At 36.0% G+C, this 22,286-nt stretch overlaps 1 protein-coding gene across 8 annotated transcripts in view; it reads left to right on the plus strand.

Annotated features, from left to right (window-relative positions):
- The window catches only part of OSBPL8 (oxysterol binding protein like 8), a 238,497-nt gene that overhangs the window by 178,296 nt on the left and 37,915 nt on the right, over positions 1-22,286 (plus strand). For all 8 annotated transcript variants that reach the window (XM_023559101.2, XM_064283797.1, XM_064283798.1 and 5 more), the window contains 9 exons: positions 399-500; positions 2,479-2,682; positions 9,583-9,667; positions 11,085-11,256; positions 15,539-15,776; positions 16,322-16,506; positions 19,245-19,326; positions 20,211-20,309; positions 22,086-22,182. In XM_023559101.2, the coding sequence (XP_023414869.2) occupies positions 399-500; positions 2,479-2,682; positions 9,583-9,667; positions 11,085-11,256; positions 15,539-15,776; positions 16,322-16,506; positions 19,245-19,326; positions 20,211-20,309; positions 22,086-22,182 (1,264 nt within the window). The remainder of the gene's footprint in view (positions 1-398; positions 501-2,478; positions 2,683-9,582; positions 9,668-11,084; positions 11,257-15,538; positions 15,777-16,321; positions 16,507-19,244; positions 19,327-20,210; positions 20,310-22,085; positions 22,183-22,286) is intronic.

Raw genomic sequence — 22,286 nt, forward strand, 5'->3', positions numbered from 1 at the left:
TGTATAGAAGAGATCTCAAATGATATTTTCTAGGTGATTAACAGTGGTCATTTCTAGGAATTGGAATAGTGAAAGGGATATAATAAAGCCTATGTTTAGGTTTATTTGTGTTGTTTGAAATTTTTCCATGCGATAGTATTCATATATTGTATAATTAAAAAGAGGTTAAATTCTTTTAAAAAGATACAGAGAACTGGACTGGTAAGCACAAAAACTAGATTCTTAACCTTGGTTCTTTACAGGTTTCTTTCAGTCTAAAAAAAAAAAAGTGTTTTTTTCTAAGATGCTAGAATTCTAAAAAAGTTTAGAATTTTGTACTCTACATTCTATAGACCTAAAAAATTGGAAGAGAAACACCCGTTCTTATTGAGTTTTTTTTATTATTCCTATAAAAATAGGTGCAAAAGAAAAATTACCGAGAAGAAAAGAAAAGAGCCACGAAGGAGTTACTCAGTACCATCACAGATCCTTCTGTTATTGTTATGGCTGATTGGTTGAAGGTCAGTTTGTATTGAATCTTGAATTCAAATTGTTGGATGTTTACCTACTGGAATAGGAAAACCCGAAGTGTACCTAAAGCCCACAAGACAAAAAGCAACTCCTAAGATGCTTGTTTGCACTGGCAAAGAAACTGTTAATTGTATCCCAGAGGTTCTGTGTTACAGCCTTAATGGGGAGGAGGAACCTTAATGGTGTTTCACTTGACAATAACATCAAGTATGTGTAGCAGTTGTTTTAAAAAGTTCAATATATGTAGCATTATATTGTCTACTATAGTAACTGTAAAAAAATTTTGCTTTCTATTCAAATTATCCTTAAGTATTATTGTAGATTGGTATATGCATTATTAAGAAGAGATGAGACAAAGTTACTATAAAAGTTGTTGTTTGAAAAGCATTTATTGTCAATTATTGCTCTCTCCATGCCCTGTTCTTTTGGTCTCTAGTTATTCCCACTTAATATTTCTTTTTCTCTTGTCCTGGTTACTCTATTCTCTTTCTCACTCTTCTCTGAAGAATAGCTGGTAGGAATCTTTCAGACTTAATGCTGACTTTAAGAGTGATCTTATAAAAACTCTGACTCCCAGGAAGGTTTAGCACCTGACATTCATCTAAGAATCACCCCAGCCGGGAAAGCTTGCCATTTTCCCCATGAATTGGCAAAAGCTGCAACCTCATAACCCTTAGGAGATCTGTCATAGATGTTCTCTTGCTAAAAATAGTTTCCCTGGCCATCCTGGTAGTACTAGAATCTTCTTTAATCTTGTGCTGAAAACACCTTCAAACTTACTTTTGGCTCCACGTTGCACTTGGATTTTTCAGAGCTCTACCTACTCTTATCTTTTAACATTGGATTTCTCCAAACTGCCACTACCCTCCTAGTAGTATTCCAGGACATCCCCTGGCTGACTTCCTAAACTTTACCCTTATTCTGAAAATTTACCCTCTATGTTTTCTACTGTCACATCCCCAAGATCCAGAATGTTACCTCAAAAAGAGTAACACCCTTCCTTTTCACTTGTCTGTCATTTACATACTCACGTAACTCTTTCTTAAACATTTTCTCTCCGTTCCTGGCTGCAAATTCCTCTTTTCTACGTTTTTCTTTAGCGTTACTATGGTATGCCTACTTCTTGGGTAAGGAGACCCTACATTTATTTCACAGTACATCTTAGTACATTGAGAAAACAGATGTTTTACAGTAAATAAAAGAAGATAAATCTTATATTTTAATCTAAATATTAACATCCTTTTCACTATTGTGAAGTTAGTGACTTGCATAGAAACAATTTTAATAGATTACAGAAATAGAAATTTATAGGAAAAAGTAGTTTTAGGCTCCTTATTGGTATAGGGTTAAGTCCTAGGATTTAGGAATATTTTATGAGAGGAGAGAGAGAGACTCATGTAATTTGTGTTTTAAAATTTACCCCAAGAAATTTATATGGCCCATTTTGTAATAACTAAGAATTAAGTAATCTAGGGAAGGTAATTTTAGGGGTAGGAAGTTCTTTCCTCTTCCCACCATTCAGGGGATACCTGATGGGTGCCAAGTAGTGTCTTCGCGCTGTTTATGCAATGGTGAGGGGGAGAAAATTTAAAAGGCAGAATAATCATATACTCACACTAGTAAAATTACTTCTGTGGTAAGGTGCTATGTGGAAAACAATATTGGTACTAAGATAGTATATTTTAATGGTCTGTAACCTGGTCAGGGAGGTGAGGAAGTCCATTCTGCTTAGTACATTATTTGAAACTGTTTACCCAGGTCTCCTATTAGAATTTAAGTTCCTCAGAGGCAGGAGCCATGACATATTTGCTGTTTAGTAGCAATTTAAAAATAGCTATTGAATCTAAAATGTACATTTTATAAAAATTTTAAAATAAAGCATTCATTTTGCCTTTATTTGATTTATATCTGTGGAACAGAGAGAGAAAAACAAATCCGTATTTCTTAAATAAACTTACCTTTTTGTAGATTCGTGGTACTCTGAAGAGCTGGACCAAGTTGTGGTGTGTGTTGAAACCCGGGGTGCTACTGATCTATAAAACCCAAAAAAATGGTCAATGGGTAGGAACAGTCCTCCTGAACGCCTGTGAAATTATTGAGCGTCCATCAAAAAAGGATGGCTTTTGTTTCAAACTTTTTCATCCTTTGGAACAATCTATTTGGGCAGTGAAGGTAAGTTATTATAAGCATTTGTTATAAAGGTAAAAAGGTAAGAATGACAAGCTATGAGTAGGTCATAGATAAAACCAGTATCAAAATAATCGTAATCTAATAATTGATGCCCTCTGCCAGGACTCCTAAATTTGTTTCTGTTTCAAGCACATTATTCTACTTTCTGTCTCTACCCACAATGAAATGTGCCCCAAAAGGCTTTGTTTACCTTTAAGATCTAACTTTAAAAATTTCTCCAGGAAATTTTTCCCAGTTTCTACTTATTTATCTGTTTTGTCTCTGGGGATCAATTTGTACTGTGTTGTCTTGAATTTGTAATTACTAACTTTGCTTTGTAACATTATGTCATGTTTACTGTTAATGTTTTTTCTTTACCAAATTGTAAGATCCCCTAGAGTAGAAATTGCCTTTTTTTTTGAGGGGAGGAGGCATGAGTCTTTCCTATAAGATACATAAATGTGTGATACTAAGCCTTGTAAGCAGAAGTGGTCATACTTACTCTAACATAAGCAGTTTTCTTTAAAAATGGAGGCCTCAATTGGTATAACAGTTTATAAAGAAGATGTTCTACATTCCACTTTGGTGAGTAGCATCTGGGGTCTTAAAAGTCTGTGAGTGGCCACCTAGGATGCTCCACTGATCTCACCCCTTCAGGAGCAAAGAAGAATGAAGAAAACTAAAGACTCAAGGGAAAGATTAGTTCAGAGGACTAACGGACCACATCTACCACAGCCTCTACTGGACTCAGTCCAGTACAACGAGATGGTGCCCGGCTACCACCACTGACTGCTCTGACGGGAATGACAATAGAGGGTCATGGACAGATCTGGAGAAAAATATAGAATGGAATTCTAACTCAGAAAGAAAGACCAGACTTGCTGGCCTGACAGAGACTGGAGAAACCGTGAGAGTATGGCCCGGTCACCCTTTCAGCTCAGTAATGAAGTCAATCCTGAGGTTCACCCTTCAGCCAAAGATTGGACAGGCCCATGAAACAAAACGAGACTAAAGGGGCACACCAGTCCAGTGGTAAGGACTAGAAGGCAGGAGGGGACAGGGAGGCTGGTAATAGGGAACCCAAAGTTGAGAAGGGAATGTGTTGACATGTCATGTGCTTGTTAAATAATGTCATAAAATAATACTAACTGTTTAATGAGAAACTAGTTTGTTCTGTAAACCTTCATCTCAAGTACAATAAAAAAAATTTTAATGGAGCTGTACTGTTTTTATGACTAAACATTGTGGTGACTCATGTGTTATAAAAGCAGACATAAGCAGGAGAATAAAAGTGCCCTATTTGATTAATTTATCAAGAAATTGTACAAAGAGTAGGCATATACTAATGCTAACTGAATAAATGAGTCTAGTTTTTAAGTTTTTACAAAGTGATAATTGCTTTAGTTTTTAAGCTGGTCAGTTAAACTTGAATAAAGGTTTAGATTTCCTCATTTTAGGAAAACCAGCTAACTGAGATTGTTGATGTTATCTGCTGTTGAGTTGATTTTGACTCACAGCGACCCTATACTACACAGTAGAACTGCCCCATAGGGTTTCCTAGGCTATAATCTTTACGGGAACGGATTGCCAGGTCTTTCCTCCTGTGGAGCCACTGGTTCAAAATGCTTTTAGTTTGCAGCTGAGCATTTAACCATTGCACCACCAGGACTCCTTTTAACCAAGACTTGTTGTTAGGTGCTGTTGAGTCACTTGTGACTCATAGGGACCCTACGAACAACAAAACGAAACACCGCCTCGTTCTGCGCCATCGTCACGATTGTTGCTGTGTTTGAGCTTGTTGTTGTAGCCACTGTGTCAGTCCATCTCGTTGGGGGTCTTCCTCTTTTTCACTGACCCTCTACGTTACCAAACATGATGTCTTTCTTCAGGAACTAGTCCCTCCTGGTAAAATGTCCAAAGTACGAGATTAAGTCTCGCCATCCTCGCTCCTAAGGAGCATTCTGGCTATACTTCTTCCAAGACAGATTTGTTCCTTCTTCGCTGATATCGTAATTCAAAGGTATTAATTCTTCCTCAGTCTTCCTTATTCATTGAGCAGCTTTTGCAGGGATATGAGGCAATTGAAATTACCATGGCTTGGGTCAGGCACACTTTAGTCCTCAAACTGACATCTTTGCTGTTTAACAGAGATAAGGAATAACTAAAAGCAGCTTCAGCCCCACCCCCCCCATATTGTATAATAAGACATTATACATACACATAGAAAAAGACCTGGGATTTTTACCTTTGTTTCTGTAGTTTAGAGTCATAGCAGGAATACATTTAGGATTGTAGAATGCATCCCATTCTAAGTTACTTCCCACAAACAAAAGAGTTGAACCCACAGCACCTGTGATATATATCATGTGATTCTCAAGTAAAAAAAAAAAAATTACTTTCAAACCTTTTCCATATAGTATATATTCTTTATACTACTGATAGAAATTTCACCACGTTTGTCAGTTTGTCATACTGTGGTGGCTTGGAAGTTGCTGTGATACTGGAAGCTTTGCCACCGGTATTTCAAATACCAGCAAGGTCACCCTTGGTGGACAGTTTCAGTGGTGCTTCCAGACTGAGACAGACTGGGAAGAAGGACTTGGCAGTCTACTTCTGAAAAAATTGGCCAGTGAAAACATTATGAATAACAGTGGAACATTGTCTGATATAGTGCCCAAAGATGAGCCTCCCAGGTTGAAAGACCGTCAAAAGATGACTGGGGAAGAGCTGCCTCTTCAAACTAGAGTCAGCTTAATGACATGGATAGAATCAAGCTTTCGGGACCTTCATTTGCTGATGTGGCATGACTCAAAATGAGAAGAAACAGCTGGAAATATCCATTAATAATCAGAACGTGGAATGTACGAAGTATGAATATAGGAAAATGGGAAGTTGTCAAAAATGAAATGGAACGCATAAACATCAATATCCTAGGGATTAGCTGAAATGGACTGATATTGACCATTTTGAGTCAGACAATCATGTGGTCTGCTATGCTGGGAATGACACATTGAAAAGGAATGTCATCAAGTTCATCTTTAAAAAGGACATTTCAAAGTCTATTCTTAAGTACAATGCTGTCAGTGGTAGGATAGTATCTGTATGCCTACAAAGAAGACCAGTCAATAATAATATTCAAATTTACACACCAACCACTAATGCCAAAAATGAGGAAATTAAAGATTTTACCAAATTCCACAATCTGAAATTGATCACATGCAATCAAGATGCATTAATAATTACTGGAGATTGGGATCCGAAAGTTAGAAACAAACAAGAAGGATCAGTAGTTGGAAAATATAGCCTTGATGATAGAAAAGACACTGGAGATCACATGGTAGAATTTTGCAAGAACAACAACTTATTCATTGCAAATACCTTTTTTCAGCAGTGTAAATGATGACTATACACATAGACCTCATGGAATGGGAAACACAGTAATCAAATCGACTACATCTGTGGAAAGAGATAATGGAAAAGCTCAATATCATCAGTCAGAACAAGAGCAGGGACCAACTGTGAAACAAACCATCAGTTGCTTGTATGCAGGTTCACCTTGAAGCTGAAGAAAATTAAAACAAGTCCACGAGAGCCAGAGTACAACCTTGATTGTATCCCACCTGAATTTGGGGACTCTCTCAAGAATAAATTTGATGCCTTGAATGAACCTAATGACCAAAGATAAGACGAGTTGTGGAATGATATTGAAGACATCATACATGTAGAAAGCAAAAGGTCATTAAAAGACAGGAAGGAAAGTAACGACCAAAATGAATGTCAGAAGAGACTTTCAAACTTGCTCTTGAATGTAGAGTAGCTAAAGCAAATGGAAGAAATGATGAAGTAAAAGAACTGAACAGAAAATTTCAAAGGGCAGCTTGAGAAGACAGTCAAATATTATAATGAAATGTGCAATGACCTGGAGTTAGAAAACCAAAAGGGAAGAACATGCTCAGCATTTCTCAAGCTGAAAGAACTGAAGAAAAAATTCAAGCCTCGAATTGCAGTTTTGAAGGATTCTGTGGGCAAAATACTGAATGATGAAGGAAACATCAAAAACAGATGGAAGGAATACACAGAGTCACTGTACTAAAAAGAATTGGTTGACATTTAACAATTCCAGGAGGTAGCATATGATCAAGAACCAATGGTATTGAAGGAAGAAGTCCAAGCTACACTGAAGGTGTTGACGAAAAACAAGTCTCCAGGAATTGATGGAATACCAGCTGAGATCTTTAAACAAATGGATACACCACTGAATGTGCTTACTCATCTATGCCAAGAAATTTGGAAGACAGCTTTCTGGTCAACTGACTGGAAGAGATCCGTATTTGTACCCATTCCCAAGAAGGAGCTCCAACAGAATGCAGAAATTATGGAACAATATCATTAATATCACACGCAAGTAAAATTTAGCTGAAGATGATTCAAAAGTGGCTGTAGCAGTATGTCAGCAGGGAACTATAAGAAATTCAAGCCAGATTCAGAAGAGGACATGGAGCGAGGGATATCATTGCTGATGTCAGAATGATCCTTGCTGAAAGCAGAGAATAAAAGAAAGATGTTTCCTTGTTGTGATTTCTGTGTGAATCATAACAAATTGTGGATAACATTGTGAAGAATGGAAATTCCAGAACACTTACTTGTGTTCATGCAGAACCTGTACATAGACCAAGAGACAATCATTCAGACAGAGCAAGGGTTTAAAATCAGGAAGGTGTGCCTCAGAGTTGTATCCTTTCACCATACTTATTTAATCTGTATGCTGAGCGCATAATTCGAGAAGCTGGACTATTTGAAGAAGAACATGACCTCGGGATTGGTGGAAGAGTTATTAACAACCTGCGATATGCAGATGATACAACCTTGCTTGCTGAAAGCAAAGAGGACTTGAAGCACTTACTGATAAAGATCAAAGAATACAGCCTTCAGTATGATTTACACTTCAACGTAAAGAAAACGAAAATCCTCACAGCTGGACCACTAAGCAACATCATGATAAATGGAGAAAATACTGAAGTTGTCAAAGATTTCATTTTACTTAGATCCACAATCAACACCCATGGAAGCAGCAATCAGGAAATCAAACAACATATTACATCAGACAAGTGTACTACGAAAGACCTCTTTAAAGTCTCAAAAAGCAAAGATGTCACTTTGAAGACTAATGTGCACCTTACCCAAGCCGTGGTACTTTCAGTCGCCTTATATGCGTGTGGAAGCTGGACAGTGAATAAGGAAGACTAAAGAAGAATTGACATCTTTGAAGTATGATGTTGGTGAAGAGTGTTGAATATACCATGGACTGCAAGAAAAATGAACAAGTCTGTCTTGTAAGAAAGGCAGCCACAGTGCTCCTTGAAACCAAGGATGGTGAGACTTAGTTTCACATAATTTGAACATGTTATCAGGAGGGATCAGAACCTGAAACAGGATGACATCAACCATATTAAAGTAGAGGGTCAGCAAAAAATAGGAAGACCCTCAACAAGATGGATTGACACAGTGGCTGCAATAATGGGTTCAAGCATAGCAATGATTGTGAACATGGCACAGGACAGGGCAGTGTTTTGTTTTCTTGGACACAGTCACTATGATGCCCAACAGCAACAATACTACAGTTAGAAATTATGAGAATTATAATGAATTTTAAATTGTTAAAAGATATTTTAAAGTATCATATTTAATTCTAGATATTGGGGAAAGGGAGGAGAAATTCATAGAACTATATGAATATCACAATATTCATTGCTAGCAAAACCTACTTATGGCATTGTTTAAACATTTTCCAAGTCATTGTCTAAGATTAAGAAATAATTATGTTTATGAGTTTCTTACTATGTGTCAGATAACATTTTGAGCATTTTGTATGGAGTCTTTTATTTTCATACCTGTAAGGAGAATACTTTTTTCTCTCATTATGCAAATAGCAGATATCGGCTTAAAGAGTTCACTTAAGTAATTCTTCTAGCGGGGAGCAAGAATGGAAACCAGAAAGTCTGATTCCAGCACCTACTCTATACTAGTTCTAGGAATTGAGCCATAAATTATGAAGCTAGTTGAAAATACTTGGGAATTCTACAGGATTAGTGAAAGGCATATTGATCTTTTTCATACTTCTTTATTTTAATATTCTTTATGTTTCTTAAAATCCATTTATTCTTTGATATGATAACCTTAAGAACCCTTTGAAAACTACTTCTAAAAAATGATGCTTTTTTTTGTTTAATCAAAATTCTGTAAATTCAATCCTCAGATTTTCTTTCCAGTTAATGGCTATGTCCACCTAAGTTTGGCCTTTGCAATAATAATTTCTGTAGAGGTCTTAGTGTTGTATACTTTTGAAACAAATAGCCATGGTCAGTAACAACAATAAAATTCCTCTTTCTTTCCTGTTTCTGAAAAAGTAAAATTAGCTTTTATAATTATTCTTTTAAAAACAAGTATATTATTGGTTGTAAAATGGGGAAAGATTAATTTTCCCTAAACCCAGTCAAAATTCATTCATCTTTTCCTTGTAAGTTATATTTCTGGCTGTTTTCTTTACGCCTGTAGAAATTTAATATTTATTTTCTAGTGGTATCTGTGAGATTCATACTCTGGTAAATTCTAGCCTCTTATTAATATATGAGCAATATGTAGAAATAATATTTAACTGATTACGATGATTTGTTCAGTTTTCTGTTAAAGAAGTAGATTTGCTAGAAGAGGAAAACTCCTTAATACTTAACATTTACTTTCTCAAGGACGAAATTAGTGAAACCCAACTTGATCTTTATTAGCTTGTTTGTTTTTAAATTATAGCCCATGCCTGATTTAGATTATTGTAAGTAATAATGAATAATACAAAATTGCAATCTCATAATACTGTGCACCATTTGTTTTGTTTATTTTATTATTAAGGGCCCAAAAGGTGAAGCAGTTGGTTCCATAACTCAGCCCTTACCTAGCAGCTACTTGATCATCCGAGCCACTTCAGAGTCAGATGGTAAATACAGGTTTTTGATGGATTGGATTTTGTTCCTCATTTTTAAGGGTGTATTTATATACCACTTTATATTATCCTTTGGGAAATTTGTTTTTAGTATGGCATTTGTAGCAGAAGTGTTCTAATCGTGAATTGCTTAGAACACCAAATATTGTATAATTGAGTATGTGTGGGAGTGTTAGGAGTTAGCAGCTTAGAGTTTTCATCTCCTGTTAACAGATTTTGACTTGGTTAATGTCCTTTTTGGTAACTCATTTAAGTGTTATCATTTTACAGATACATTTAATACTACTTATATTTAGTAAATATTACAATTTATGAGGCACATATGCCCTGTTTTTTATTGTTTTGTTGTTGTTTTACATAAGAAAACATTCAGGTACAAATGCTTTTATTCCACACCCACTAATGTAATACTTAATTCATGAGGCAAATGTCAGAACTGCAAAACTTACTTATCTTGAAACAAGGTAACTTAAAAACCTTAACAATGGATTTATTCCCCACTTTCATGTTTCATAGTTTAGCCTAGGGAATGTTGTAATCTCCAGAAGTGTATTTTTACCAGATGATTCTTTTCAGCATTGAAGTATCATAAATACAAGCTTTTAGTGTGAAAATGTTTTACTTAGCTAATATTTCCAGCAGATGTTGAAACAAATATATATGAATTTTAAAAGCTACTAACATTTTTCCTGCTAATGCAGTTCTAATTTTTAAATCAAAAAAATTATTAATGTTTCTATGAACTAATATGGTAGTTAATGACAATATTGTGCAGGGATTTCCCTGACATTAAAAATTTTCATACATATAAACAGAGTGGATGTTAAACCTGGAGGTTGATCTCCTGTAAACAATGAAATATTATTCAGATAATTTGTTTATAGTAGAAATATACTCCTTTTAGTATGTTTTGTATACTTTTTTCTATCCTTAAATTATGCTACCTGTATTAGTCCGTTTTAAAAATAAAATATACATTTCTTTTAGGTTAGGTTGTACTTTTCTGGTGTATGCTGTACAATATTCATTTATCAGTATCTAATACCTTAATATCTAATAAGCATTTTTTAAACTGAAAGATTGCATTAAGAAGTCCTACCAAGTTTACCTTAAATCTCTTACACTGTAGGAGAAAATGAGCTGTTTGATTCCTTCTTATACCTATTCATTCCAAGAAAGAGAATTTTTAACACTATTTCTATATGAGATTTTAAATAAACACCTATGTAGAACATATTAAATAAAGATTTTTAATGTTCAAAATTTTTCAAAAGTTTTGTTCAGAAGTTTTCCAGTGTGTATTTCTGGAATAAATGAGTAATATGTTTAAAGTTAACAGTGCTAAATTAAGACAAATGCTAGTTTTTATAGTTTCTTGAATCATACCGCTTATGAATCTATGTTCTTCTAGGCAGGTGCTGGATGGATGCTTTGGAGTTGGCTTTGAAGTGTTCTAGTCTTCTTAAGCGTACCATGATAAGAGAAGGCAAAGAGCATGACCTGAGCATTTCGTCAGAGAGCACACATGTGACTTTGTATGGCTTATTACGTGCTAACAATCTCCACAGTGGTGACAACTTTCAGTAAGTATATATTGAAACTAACTAGGTAATTATTTTAGAGACCATGTCATTTTCTAGGTTAGTTGGCGGGCCTTGAATTTAGCAGTGTATCTAGTATTGAAACTGTCTTCTTCCCAGGATATGGCCTAAGGTCTGCTTTACAGTTTATTTAGTTGCTGTTATAGAAAGCAAGTAGAAATTTATTTACTTGATTCCAGCCAACATGAATTACTTGTTCTTTCCCAAATACACCCATGCTCACTATCCACCATCCCTTTGTGCACAGTGTTCCCTCCATTTAGCTTCTGTTTCTCATTTTTCTTTTCTTCTGTCATAATCCTATATACTTTTCAAGATAGATCTCAAATATTACATCATGTGGGAAGCCATTCCCACCTCATAATAATGAAATGTAATCTATCCTTCTCTTGCTATTCAATAGTGCTAGTATTTTAATGGCACTAGTATTTGTGGAATTCTTCTGTTCTAAGTGTTTAGAGAGTTGGGACTGTATCCAGTTTGTGATTTTATCCCCTAAATTGTGCTTAATACTAAAAAAATATTTCTCTGGAAAAAGTCGGCAGCAGTATAAATGCTTTGTTGAGGTTCATATCTCTTTTGCTCCTTTGTAAGAAAAACATTAGACTTCTCCCATTTCTCCCCTCTCCCAGCCCTCAACTGCTGCTCTGCAGCCACTTATTCCCATCAGCACTGAAGGTACTCTTCTGAAGGCTACACTGCTCCTGTCCTCCATGTAACCTGAGCTGAGCCTTTTTTTTCTTTCCTTTTTTTGGCTCTTATTAATTTATGTTCTTTTTTGAAACCTCCATTTCCTGAACTTTGCTATCATTTCTTTATATACCTATCTGGAGATTGATCTTAGTCCCAAGTACCTGGAGTCTGAATGGGATGGGATTGGAATGAGGAGAGGTGAAGGGGGCAATGGATATAGGAATTGATACTTGTTGAGGCCTCTTCCCAAGATTTTTTTCTTGTATTAGATATCGAAACTCTTCAGCTGTGACGTTTATTGTTTTTGTTGAATACCAGGCAATCTTCAAATGTTCTTATCTTGGGATTTTTAAAAGATTTATCTGCTTTGTATATTTATTCATTAAATTTTTAGACTCTTTTCTATATCAGACACTATACCAGGTGCTTCTCAAATAGGGAGATAAATCAGTTATGGATCCTAAATTTGAATCTGGTACCACCATTTATTAGCTGTGTGATCTTGGAGGTATTTTTGTTTTGTTTGAAACCTGTAAAGCAACAGGCAAATGTAAATAATGGGAAGGTAATAAGAACAAAAACAATCAAAAGAGAAATGCTTCAAAAGTAAATGCTTTAAAAGTAAAGGGTCAGCAAAAAAAGAGGGAGACTCTCAGTGAGATGGATTGACTCAGTGGCTGCAACAGCGGGCACAAACATAGCAACGATTGTGAAGATAGCACAGGACCAGGCAACCTTTCGTTCTGTTGTACATAAGGTCGCTGTGAGTTAGAGCCAACTCGATGGCACCAACAACAACAACAAAGTATAGAATTGGAGAATTTAGAGGAGGAAAACATAATGTCTGGGTATGAAATTAGGGGAAGCGTAGCGTGAAGGTTGGCGTTTGACCTGACCCTTGCAGGATGGTTTATTTTTTATTTGTTTGCTTTTGTTTTGTTTTGGTTTTGGGTATTTGAAGAAGAGAAGTTATTAAAGGAAAAAGAAACAGCATGCCATAAAAATTAGAGAAAACCTGGGAACATGAGGGGTAGTAGATACGCACAAAAAATCAAATCCATTGCCATCGAGTTGATTCCAACTCATAGCAACCCTATAGGACAGAGTAGAACTGCCCCATAGGGTTTCTAAGGAGCAGCTGATGAATTCAAACTGCTGATCTTTTGGTTAGCAGCTGAGCTCTTAACCACTACGCCTGCCACCAGGGCTTCGTAGATATGCACAGTAGAGAATAATTCGATTTGACTTAAGTGCCAACCATAAGAAAACAAGGGTGGAATAAAGGCAGTTGTAGAAAATAATGATGGAAAGGTAGGTTTGGACCAGGTCACAGGAATCCTTAATGCACCGCTGAGGAGTTAGTATTTTATTCTGTGTGGGTAGTGGAAAGTGATATAATGAGGAAGATTAATCTATAACATTGTTTGAAGACTAGTAAGACCCGAAGGAAGACTTATATAGTCCCAGATGACTGCTAATGAGGGTCTAAAATGGTGTAGTGACTGTAAGAAATGAGAGGAGGGTATTGATATAATAAGAGGTTTTACAAAAGTAGAAACAATATATTCTTTCAGTTATGTGACAGAAAACAAGCTAGAGCTAATAATACAGAGGTAAGAGAGAGACTCTGCCCTCTAAAAACTTACAGGAGACTTAGATATAAGGAACCAGGGCATGGGTAAAGTTAAAGACATTTCTCAAATTTGGTAAAAGATGATGGTAAAATGGAACAAAGGAGTACATTTGAGAGGTTGTATGATTATTTGTTAAATATTGTACATGTTCAAGATAAGGTGGTCCCAGGACATATAAGTGATGTCAGCCAAGCATTTAGATACAGGGGTCTGAAACTTAGTGCTGCATGCCTGTTTTTGGAAATCATCACATAGAAGTAATGGTGAAACCTTGAAATTAGAGAGTTTGTCAAAGGAGAGAGAAGATAGAAAAGGCCAAGGAAGATGAAGCTCTCTAAAGGATGGGAGGAATTCAGAAGAATCAGCTCAAAAAGTAGAACCATAAGAACCTAAAACCTAAGCACAGAGACAGTTTCAAGGAAAATAATTATCATCCAAGTCCAGTGATACAGAGAAGTCACAGGAGCTAAAGCTTAGACAAGACCATTGGATTTGGCAACTAAGCCGTCGTTGGTGACCTTTCAAGGGTACAGGTTCAGCGGCCTGAGGAACATGATAACTAGACAGTGATAGGTTGGGAGACGCTAGACGGTAAGGAAGGGGGGCGTTGGTGGTTTCCGTGATAGAATGCTTGCTTTTCCCATGGGAAACCTGGGCACGATTTCCACCAGATAAACCTAATGTGCAGCTCCGCTCGTCTGTTAGTGGAGGCTTCTGTGTTGTTACGATGCTGAACAAGTTTCAGTGGTGCTTATAGGCTAAGACGGACTAGGAAGAAAGGCCTGGCAATGTACTTCCAAAAATTAGCCAATGAAAACCTGGTCGTTGGGGATGGCACAGGACCAGACAGTCTTTCATTCTATTGTGTGTGGGGTCAACATGCTCAATGACAGCTAACAACAACAGGTGGGAAGGAAACAGAACAGCAATTTAGACTATTTTTTAAATATATATGACTGTAAATAGAAAGGAAACATTAAGATTTTGGAAAACAAGAACCAAAATGGACATCTTCTCTGCTGTATTACCTTTTTTGGCATTGTTAAAATGTCAAGTTATGTAATAGCAGCCATTATTCATTCGTAAAGTATTTGAATGTTCATCCCTGTAAGACTTTTATGCTAAATGAAACCCACAGATACTTCGTCAAATAAGAAATTTCTGAAAAATATTTGATTCTGGAAGTGCAGTTTCTGTTTTTTGTTTGGTTTTGTGTTTTGCTCTCCTTTTGTAAAAATTTATTTACCGTAATCACTTTAAGTAATTTAAGAGTAGATATAGCAGAACTTGTCATTGTCAGTTTTAGGCTACCAGCCCATTTCTTTAAGTTGACATTTCCAGTTTTGATCCTCCCTGAATTTTTGCCCCAAGATTAAACCTACCAGTCAATTATTAGATGGAATTGACTTCAGATCTATGCTAGAATTCTTTGCCTTTTACACTTTCCATCTTATTCTTGAACTTATTTTGGGTGACTTTGGAGACCTTTGTAAGTGGAAAGTCACAGTTCATTTAAGTTCACATGAGAATCTGGTGATCTTGGCTTGAATTTTTTTCTTTAGACCAAAAGTGACAGTGAGACTGATTCAAGCAATGATGTTTGTGAAACCATTTAAAAGAAAAATCTAGCAGGAGATAGTCTAAAATTTTGCTTTTGGAAAATCTTAGCCCCACATGGTAGAGAAGCAAAGAGTTCAGTGTGTCATTTTTTAATATTTCCCCAGGTTTTTATTTTAACTTCTCTTTGCCTCCATTTACTAATCTGTAAAATTAGGATAATAATATTATATATCTTATAGGATTATGTTAAGGATTGAATGAGTTAAACAGTATAAAACACTTAGTGTCCCACACATAGTAAATTCTCAGGAAAGTTACCTTCATTCTTAATTATGGATTAAATATTCTTAACCTTATCCTGATTTCTTTCCCCTAAGATTAAATGATAGTGAAATTGAACGACAGCATTTTAAGGACCAAGATATGTATTCTGACAAATCTGATAAAGAAAATGATCAGGAGCATGATGAGTCTGACAATGAGGTGATGGGGAAGAGTGAAGAAAGTGATACAGATACATCAGAAAGGCAGGATGACTCATATATTGAACCTGAGCCTGTTGAGCCTTTAAAAGAGACTGCCTACTATGAACAGAGCCATGAAGAGCTTGGAGAGGTAAAAATCTGTTCTTTTCAGAGATTTTGATTTTCTAATTCTGGGGAATTTTCAAAAGACAATATTCATATGCTATCCATTTTATTTTAAAATTTGCATACTTTTATTAGAATTTATGAACAGCTAAGCATATGTACTTGTACACATGCCAATATATTTTATTAAATATAAAGTTTACATTTTATTCAAGTTTGCCGTTAAAATAGGATACCTCTTCATATCATAACCAGGTACAAAGTAAATTGCAAGGAAACATGAGTTTTCAACTTGCTTATTACTAGTCCATAGAAGTATAGTATATAATAATACAGCATAATGTTTTTTTATAATGAATCTTTTATACATATTCACTTTGTCTCTTGCACTATCCTTTTTACTTAAATTTCATAGCTATGGACTTTATTAGTTAATGGGTTATTTCTGTACTTTAAGAATGCTTGGAATAGTCCTGTGGAAAATACGTACTTTAAACATTAGTTGTCTTATCTACATATTTTTGTGTCTGAAATAAATAATATTTCATTATTTTTTGTTACTTGATAAAGGCAGGTGAGGCTTCTCAAACAGAAACTGTGTCTGAAGAAAACAAAAGTCTTATCTGGACATTGTTGAAACAAGTCCGTCCTGGCATGGACCTGTCCAGGGTGGTTCTGCCTACATTTATTTTGGAGCCTCGTTCTTTCCTGGATAAACTTTCAGATTACTACTATCATGCAGATTTCTTGTCTGAGTAAGTAGCTTCTTCTTATTTAAAACAGAAGTTACTTTTTGACTTCAGAGATTCTCTTAAGTGCCATTTTCAATGATTATGCCTTGCCAAAATCAGGCGCTAGTGATAACTGCTCCCTCTTCTCTACTGCTTCTTTAATTGAAACGCATAAGAAACATACTTAATACTTTACTATAATGTTTGCATTTATGAAATTGGCTTGAGTGATCACAAGTTTGAGGAAGATAGGAACTCTACCCCTCATGAACAACACTGCTTTCACAGCCTGCCTTAACCTATTCACTGACCTAACATGGAAAGAGGTAATTGGTTTCATTTGTTCTTCTCTGCCTAAGCCCTCATTCAAGTTTCATCCTGGAGTTTGTGTTTCTTTTTATACTTATCATCTCTGCATGCTTGGACTATGTGCAGCTTCCCGCAACCAGAATGTCCCCTGCTTGCTGACTCTTGACATAACTCTCCTCTCTCCAGTCTCATCTTCACTTTTCTTCCTACCAGCTAATCCCAGACCTAATTCTAACAGATGCAAGCATAAAGGAGTTGGGGGAGGAGCTGTCCACCTCTGTCCCAAAAGTTTCTTGGAGAAACAGTAAGAGATAATAACTTTTCAAGTCTCACGTGCTGCCTCATTCCAGTGGCAGTGGTATGTCATGGCACCATGTTTTCTAAAATAGGAATTCCTGGTACTGTGACCTGATTTTTTAGAATCTACACCAGTTTCTGTATTCAGCTTCTCTCTGTTGGTCGCACTGATGAACATTACAAAAAAAAAAAAATAAGCCGAGTCAAAGGACAATTGATAAATGTAAACCTCACTCAAAATAAGAAAAGTGTAGATACAAGCTACAGTAGGATACATTTGTTCATTCATCACATTGACAAGTAATCCTAAAGCTTTTATACCCCAGCTCGGCCTGGTGTCTTCTTCAGCTCTTCTTTCTTTTGTCTGTCTAGAAATTTATTTCTGTCAGAATATGAGATCAGTTCCTCTGAACTGCAATAAGATCTTGCATCTTCCCAAATTGAAAGTTGCACTTTTCTAGCAACAGACACTGCTGCAAAGGCTGTGTTGGGCAGCAGGCACTCTCGTTCACTGCTAATAAGCAGTACAGAATAGCACGAGGCTTTCTTTGAAGGGGACCTGGCAGTATTTACCAAATCATAGATGCATTCATTCTTTGATCCAGTAATTTCACTTCTGAGAATCCTACAGCTATAACTATTCATATACAAAATGACATATATGTAAAATTGTTGCAGCATGGTTCTTGGTAGTAAAGAATTGGGTATAACTTAAACGGCTGTAGTGGACTGGTGAACAAAGTATGGTGCTCGATTCACACATGAGGAAGGACTCTATAAACTGAAATGGAGGGACCTCCAGGATTACATGTGTGATGGTGTGTATAGGATGTTAAACTTTTTTTTTTTTAAAGAAAAGTAGGTAAGGCTACATACTCGCTTATGTTTAAAGAAAATCATTTAGAAAAGAGTAAGAAGCTAACAACGATGACAAAGTTAACTGTAGGAACAGTGTGGAGAAATGGGGTGATACCGAGACATGGTATACTTTTTTGTGTTGTTTTTTGAACTATGTGTATGTAAAATTTAAAATAAGATTACGTAGGAAGAAAATTTAAAGATAGGAAGAAAACAAGTAGAGGGTTGTTAGTTCAGAAAAGTACAGCCTTTCAGTTTGGGAAAGTCAGCATCCTTCACACTGTGACAGTTGTCAGTAGATTTGGGCCTAGCCTCTTCATCTCATACCTCTTCCTCAAAAATCACCATATTGGACCATGAAACACGCTTATGAAATACAAAACCTTTTCATAAATAAGGACATAATAACAACTAAATTGCAAAAAAAAAAAGAAAACTTCACAATAGAGTTACTTCTAACATACACAGTGTTTTCTAAAATTTACAATAGCAAAATGGCAGAAGGGGAAGCTAAGTCACAGCTCCTGAAAATTTCTCTGGTAAGATGAAAATTATGCCCGAATTATCTGTTATACTGGTTGAGTTCGTTCATTCTGGAAGATCAACTGGTAGCATGTATGGGAGATGGAAGGTTTGATTGATGTAAATATTTTTAAATGTTCCATATTTGTAATTTGAAACTTCTTTGTTTTTTTACTAGAGACTGAGAAACTATATAATCGTATACTTGGCGAGGGAGGTAGTTTTCACGGGAGAGGCTGACGTCAGCCTGCGGTTCTCCCCTCCATGTAATACAGTACACTCAGCAGTTACCATCAGCCTCTAACTAGCATCAACATCTGAAAACGGACTTAACCAAGTGAACGTGGTTCTTCACTGACATATGGGGCTGAACACCTCTAACAAAATTGTAAATGGGGCTTCTTGGCCACTGTAAATCATTGCGAGTGCTAGGCATCACACAGTACATAAATTTCAAAATCTATATGGGTTTTTTTTCCCCCGAATCACGTTTCTCATGGAACCACTAGCAACATCTAGGGTTCTACAGAACCCCAGTTGAGACAGCTTGGTTTGGAGAGTTTCCAAAAAACTGCTTTAGCAAAGACCTGGGTAGTATGTCAAATAATGTGAAAAATGGGGAGAAAAAAACCAGATTATGAAAAATGATTCTTGGAAATTGATTTACATGGTTTTTTGGGTCATCTTTTTTAAATACTAGTTGTTGGCTTCATAAATATAAAGGAATATTCATGATATATTTTGTAATATTTTATGTTTAACGTTTTGTTTTCTAGGGCTGCTCTTGAAGAAAATCCTTATTTCCGTTTGAAGAAAGTAGTGAAATGGTATTTGTCAGGATTCTATAAAAAGCCAAAGGTAATGTTCTTATTTTCTTTAGCTTTGTATGTTCTCTCCCAAAATATGCAAAATGTTGATGTTACCAAGGATTTCATTTTACTTGGAAACACAACGCTCAAGGAGGCAGCAGTCAAGAAATCAAACAACGTATTGCATTGGGCAAATCTGCTACAAAAGACCTCTTTAAAAAAGTGACGATGTCAGTGTGAAGACTAAGATTTGCCTGACCCAACCCATGCCATTTTCAATTTCCTCATACGCATGTGAAAGCTGGACAGTGAATAAGGAAGGCTGAAGAAGAATTGATGCCTTTGAATTGTGGTCTTAACAAAGAAATTGAATATACCATGGAATGCCAGAAGAACAAAAAATCTGGCTTGGATAAAGTACAGCGAGAATGCTCCTTAGAAGCGAGAATGGCAAGACTTTGTCTCACTTACTTTGGACATGTTATCAGGAGGGGCCAGGCCCTGCAGAAGGACAGCATGCTTGAGAGGAAGACCCTCAATGAGATGGATTGGCACTGTGGGTGCAGCTGTGGGCTCAAGCATAACATGGATTGTGAGGATAGCACAGAACCAGGCAATGTTTTCGTCCTGTTGTGCTAGGGTCACTATTAGTCAGAATCTCCTCAGCAGCACCTAACAACAACAGCAACAGCTTTGTGTATGTTCCTCATTTTTTGTTATCTTTAGGTACCTCTTCAAGTTAGCAAAATTGCCAACTGTTTGATTATTTTAGACCTGTTTTTGGTTGAAGTCATTTAATTCTATTTCACGTCACTATTGTGAAATTTTGTAAAGGATGCTTCCTACGTGACACAGTTAAACCCGTTTTGGCTGGTTTAAATTATTTTGAGTCTTCATCTTTGTAATTTGAAACTTGTATTTTTTTTTTACTAGGGACTAAAGAAACCGTATAATCCTATACTTGGTGAGATTTTCCGGTGTTTGTGGATTCATCCCAGAACAAACAGCAAAACTTTTTATATTGCTGAACAGGTATTAGAAATGCATGTTGCTGTAGCAAAACTGATTTGGCAATTATTGGGATATTTTTATAGATAACATTAGCTCAGTGAACTCAGTCTTGATTAACTGTATTTATTAGTGAATATTTGGTAAGCATTTAACCTTTTAGTACTGAGCACTATGAAATACTATACTCATAAGTATTACTATTGCAGTCATGGAATCTCTTCACAGGAAATAAAGCTATATTTTTTCCGCCTTTTTTCTTGTTTACCCAAACATATTTTTAAAACACCTTTTTGATCATATTCAAAATTCTCCAGTGGTTCCTCAGTTCTAAAATCAAATTTAGACCTGTTTGTCTGGCATTTAAAGTCTTCCATAACTTTTTCCAAGTTTATCTCAAGGTACATGCCTTTCTGAGCCCTCTATTCCTGGCTCAGTATTTTTAAATTTAGTTTCCCACCCTAGTATTTATTCACAGCTATTCTTCACCTAAATAAACCCTCACCTGCTCATCCTTCCTGATTCAGATGGCTGCAGCTCCTAGGGATCTGTCCTATCTCAAACGTGTGCGTTGTCTTTTTTTGATTATCCATTAAGCTGTTACTTTATTTTAGCACTTGTATCATTTAACTTTTTAAATTTATTTCCCAGACTGAGTTGGTAGCTCCTAGAAGACATGCCACGTCCCGCACCTCTCTTTTTGTCGCACACATAGTAGGCAGTCAGAAAATATTTCTTGGTTTTTAATTTTTTTGTTTGTTTGTTTAAATTTATGTACATGTGTATCTATGGTTCCCAACCTTTGTCCCATGCACAGAAACCTGAGGAATATGACATTCTATCTCAGTAACAGTGGTTCCTTAATGTAATAATCCTTACCATAACTGTAAGGAAGATGAGAACACCATGTGTCATTTAAAAATCTTTTCCTTCCCCTAGGGATTTTGATACACTTTCAGGTTGAATCTGCTAATCTGTATTAATGTTTTAAAAATTAATGATTATACTACCTTGTGTTTTGGTTCATAGTAATTCTTCACAAAATTAAAAAGCTCGAGAAGAGTTTCATTTTCATTTTGCCTCCATTTCAGAAAACATAAGGTGTAAATATATATGAAGATATTATATTATTAAAATAACATGTTTTTCACAGCTTCTGTTAGTTTTCTGCAGCCTGTTCAGTAATCAATATGAAGAATAACCATTGTATTCATTACCTATTGCTGAGTAACAAACTATCACCAAAACTTATTAGCTTAAAATGCAAATATTACATTATCTCATACAGTGAGCTTCTGGGAGATGCTTAGCTGAGTGATTCTCTCTCTTGTGGGATTGTGTCAAGATGTCAGCCAGCTTTTCAATCATCTGAAGGCTTAAGTGGGCTGGAAGATTCACTTCCAAGCTCACTCACATGGCTGTTGACAAGAGGGCTGAGTTCCTCACCACATGAGCCTCTTCATAGGGTTGCTCACGATATGGAAGCTGGTTTCCCAGAGCTAGTGATCTGAGAGAGACAGACACTAAGATGGAAGCCACAATGTCTTTTATGATCTAATATCAGATGCGATGTACCATTACTTCTGCACAACACAAACCAACCTTGATACAGTGGTACACAACAGTGGATTTTCTTGGGGGATATCTTGGAGGCTGTTTACTACAACATCAATGTTTAATTTTACTACTTAACCATATATCATTTATTACTCATTATTAGAGTATACTTTAGAGAATTCAGCTTTTGATAATAGCACAATAATATGCTTATCTTACTTTTTTTCCCCCTGTGTTTAATAGGTGTCCCATCATCCACCAATATCTGCCTTTTATGTTAGTAACCGAAAGGATGGATTTTGCCTTAGTGGTAGTATTCTGGCTAAGTCCAAATTCTATGGTGAGTTTCACCCTGTTCCAACCCATACCTTTTACTGAGAGGTGGTACTTTCTGGTAAGTTTTTACTTAGACAGTGTCTCAGGCTGTTTTCAGAAGGGAATTTA

The sequence above is a fragment of the Loxodonta africana genome, chromosome 4, assembly GCF_030014295.1.
Source record: "Loxodonta africana isolate mLoxAfr1 chromosome 4, mLoxAfr1.hap2, whole genome shotgun sequence".
Taxonomy (NCBI): Eukaryota; Metazoa; Chordata; class Mammalia; order Proboscidea; family Elephantidae; genus Loxodonta; species Loxodonta africana.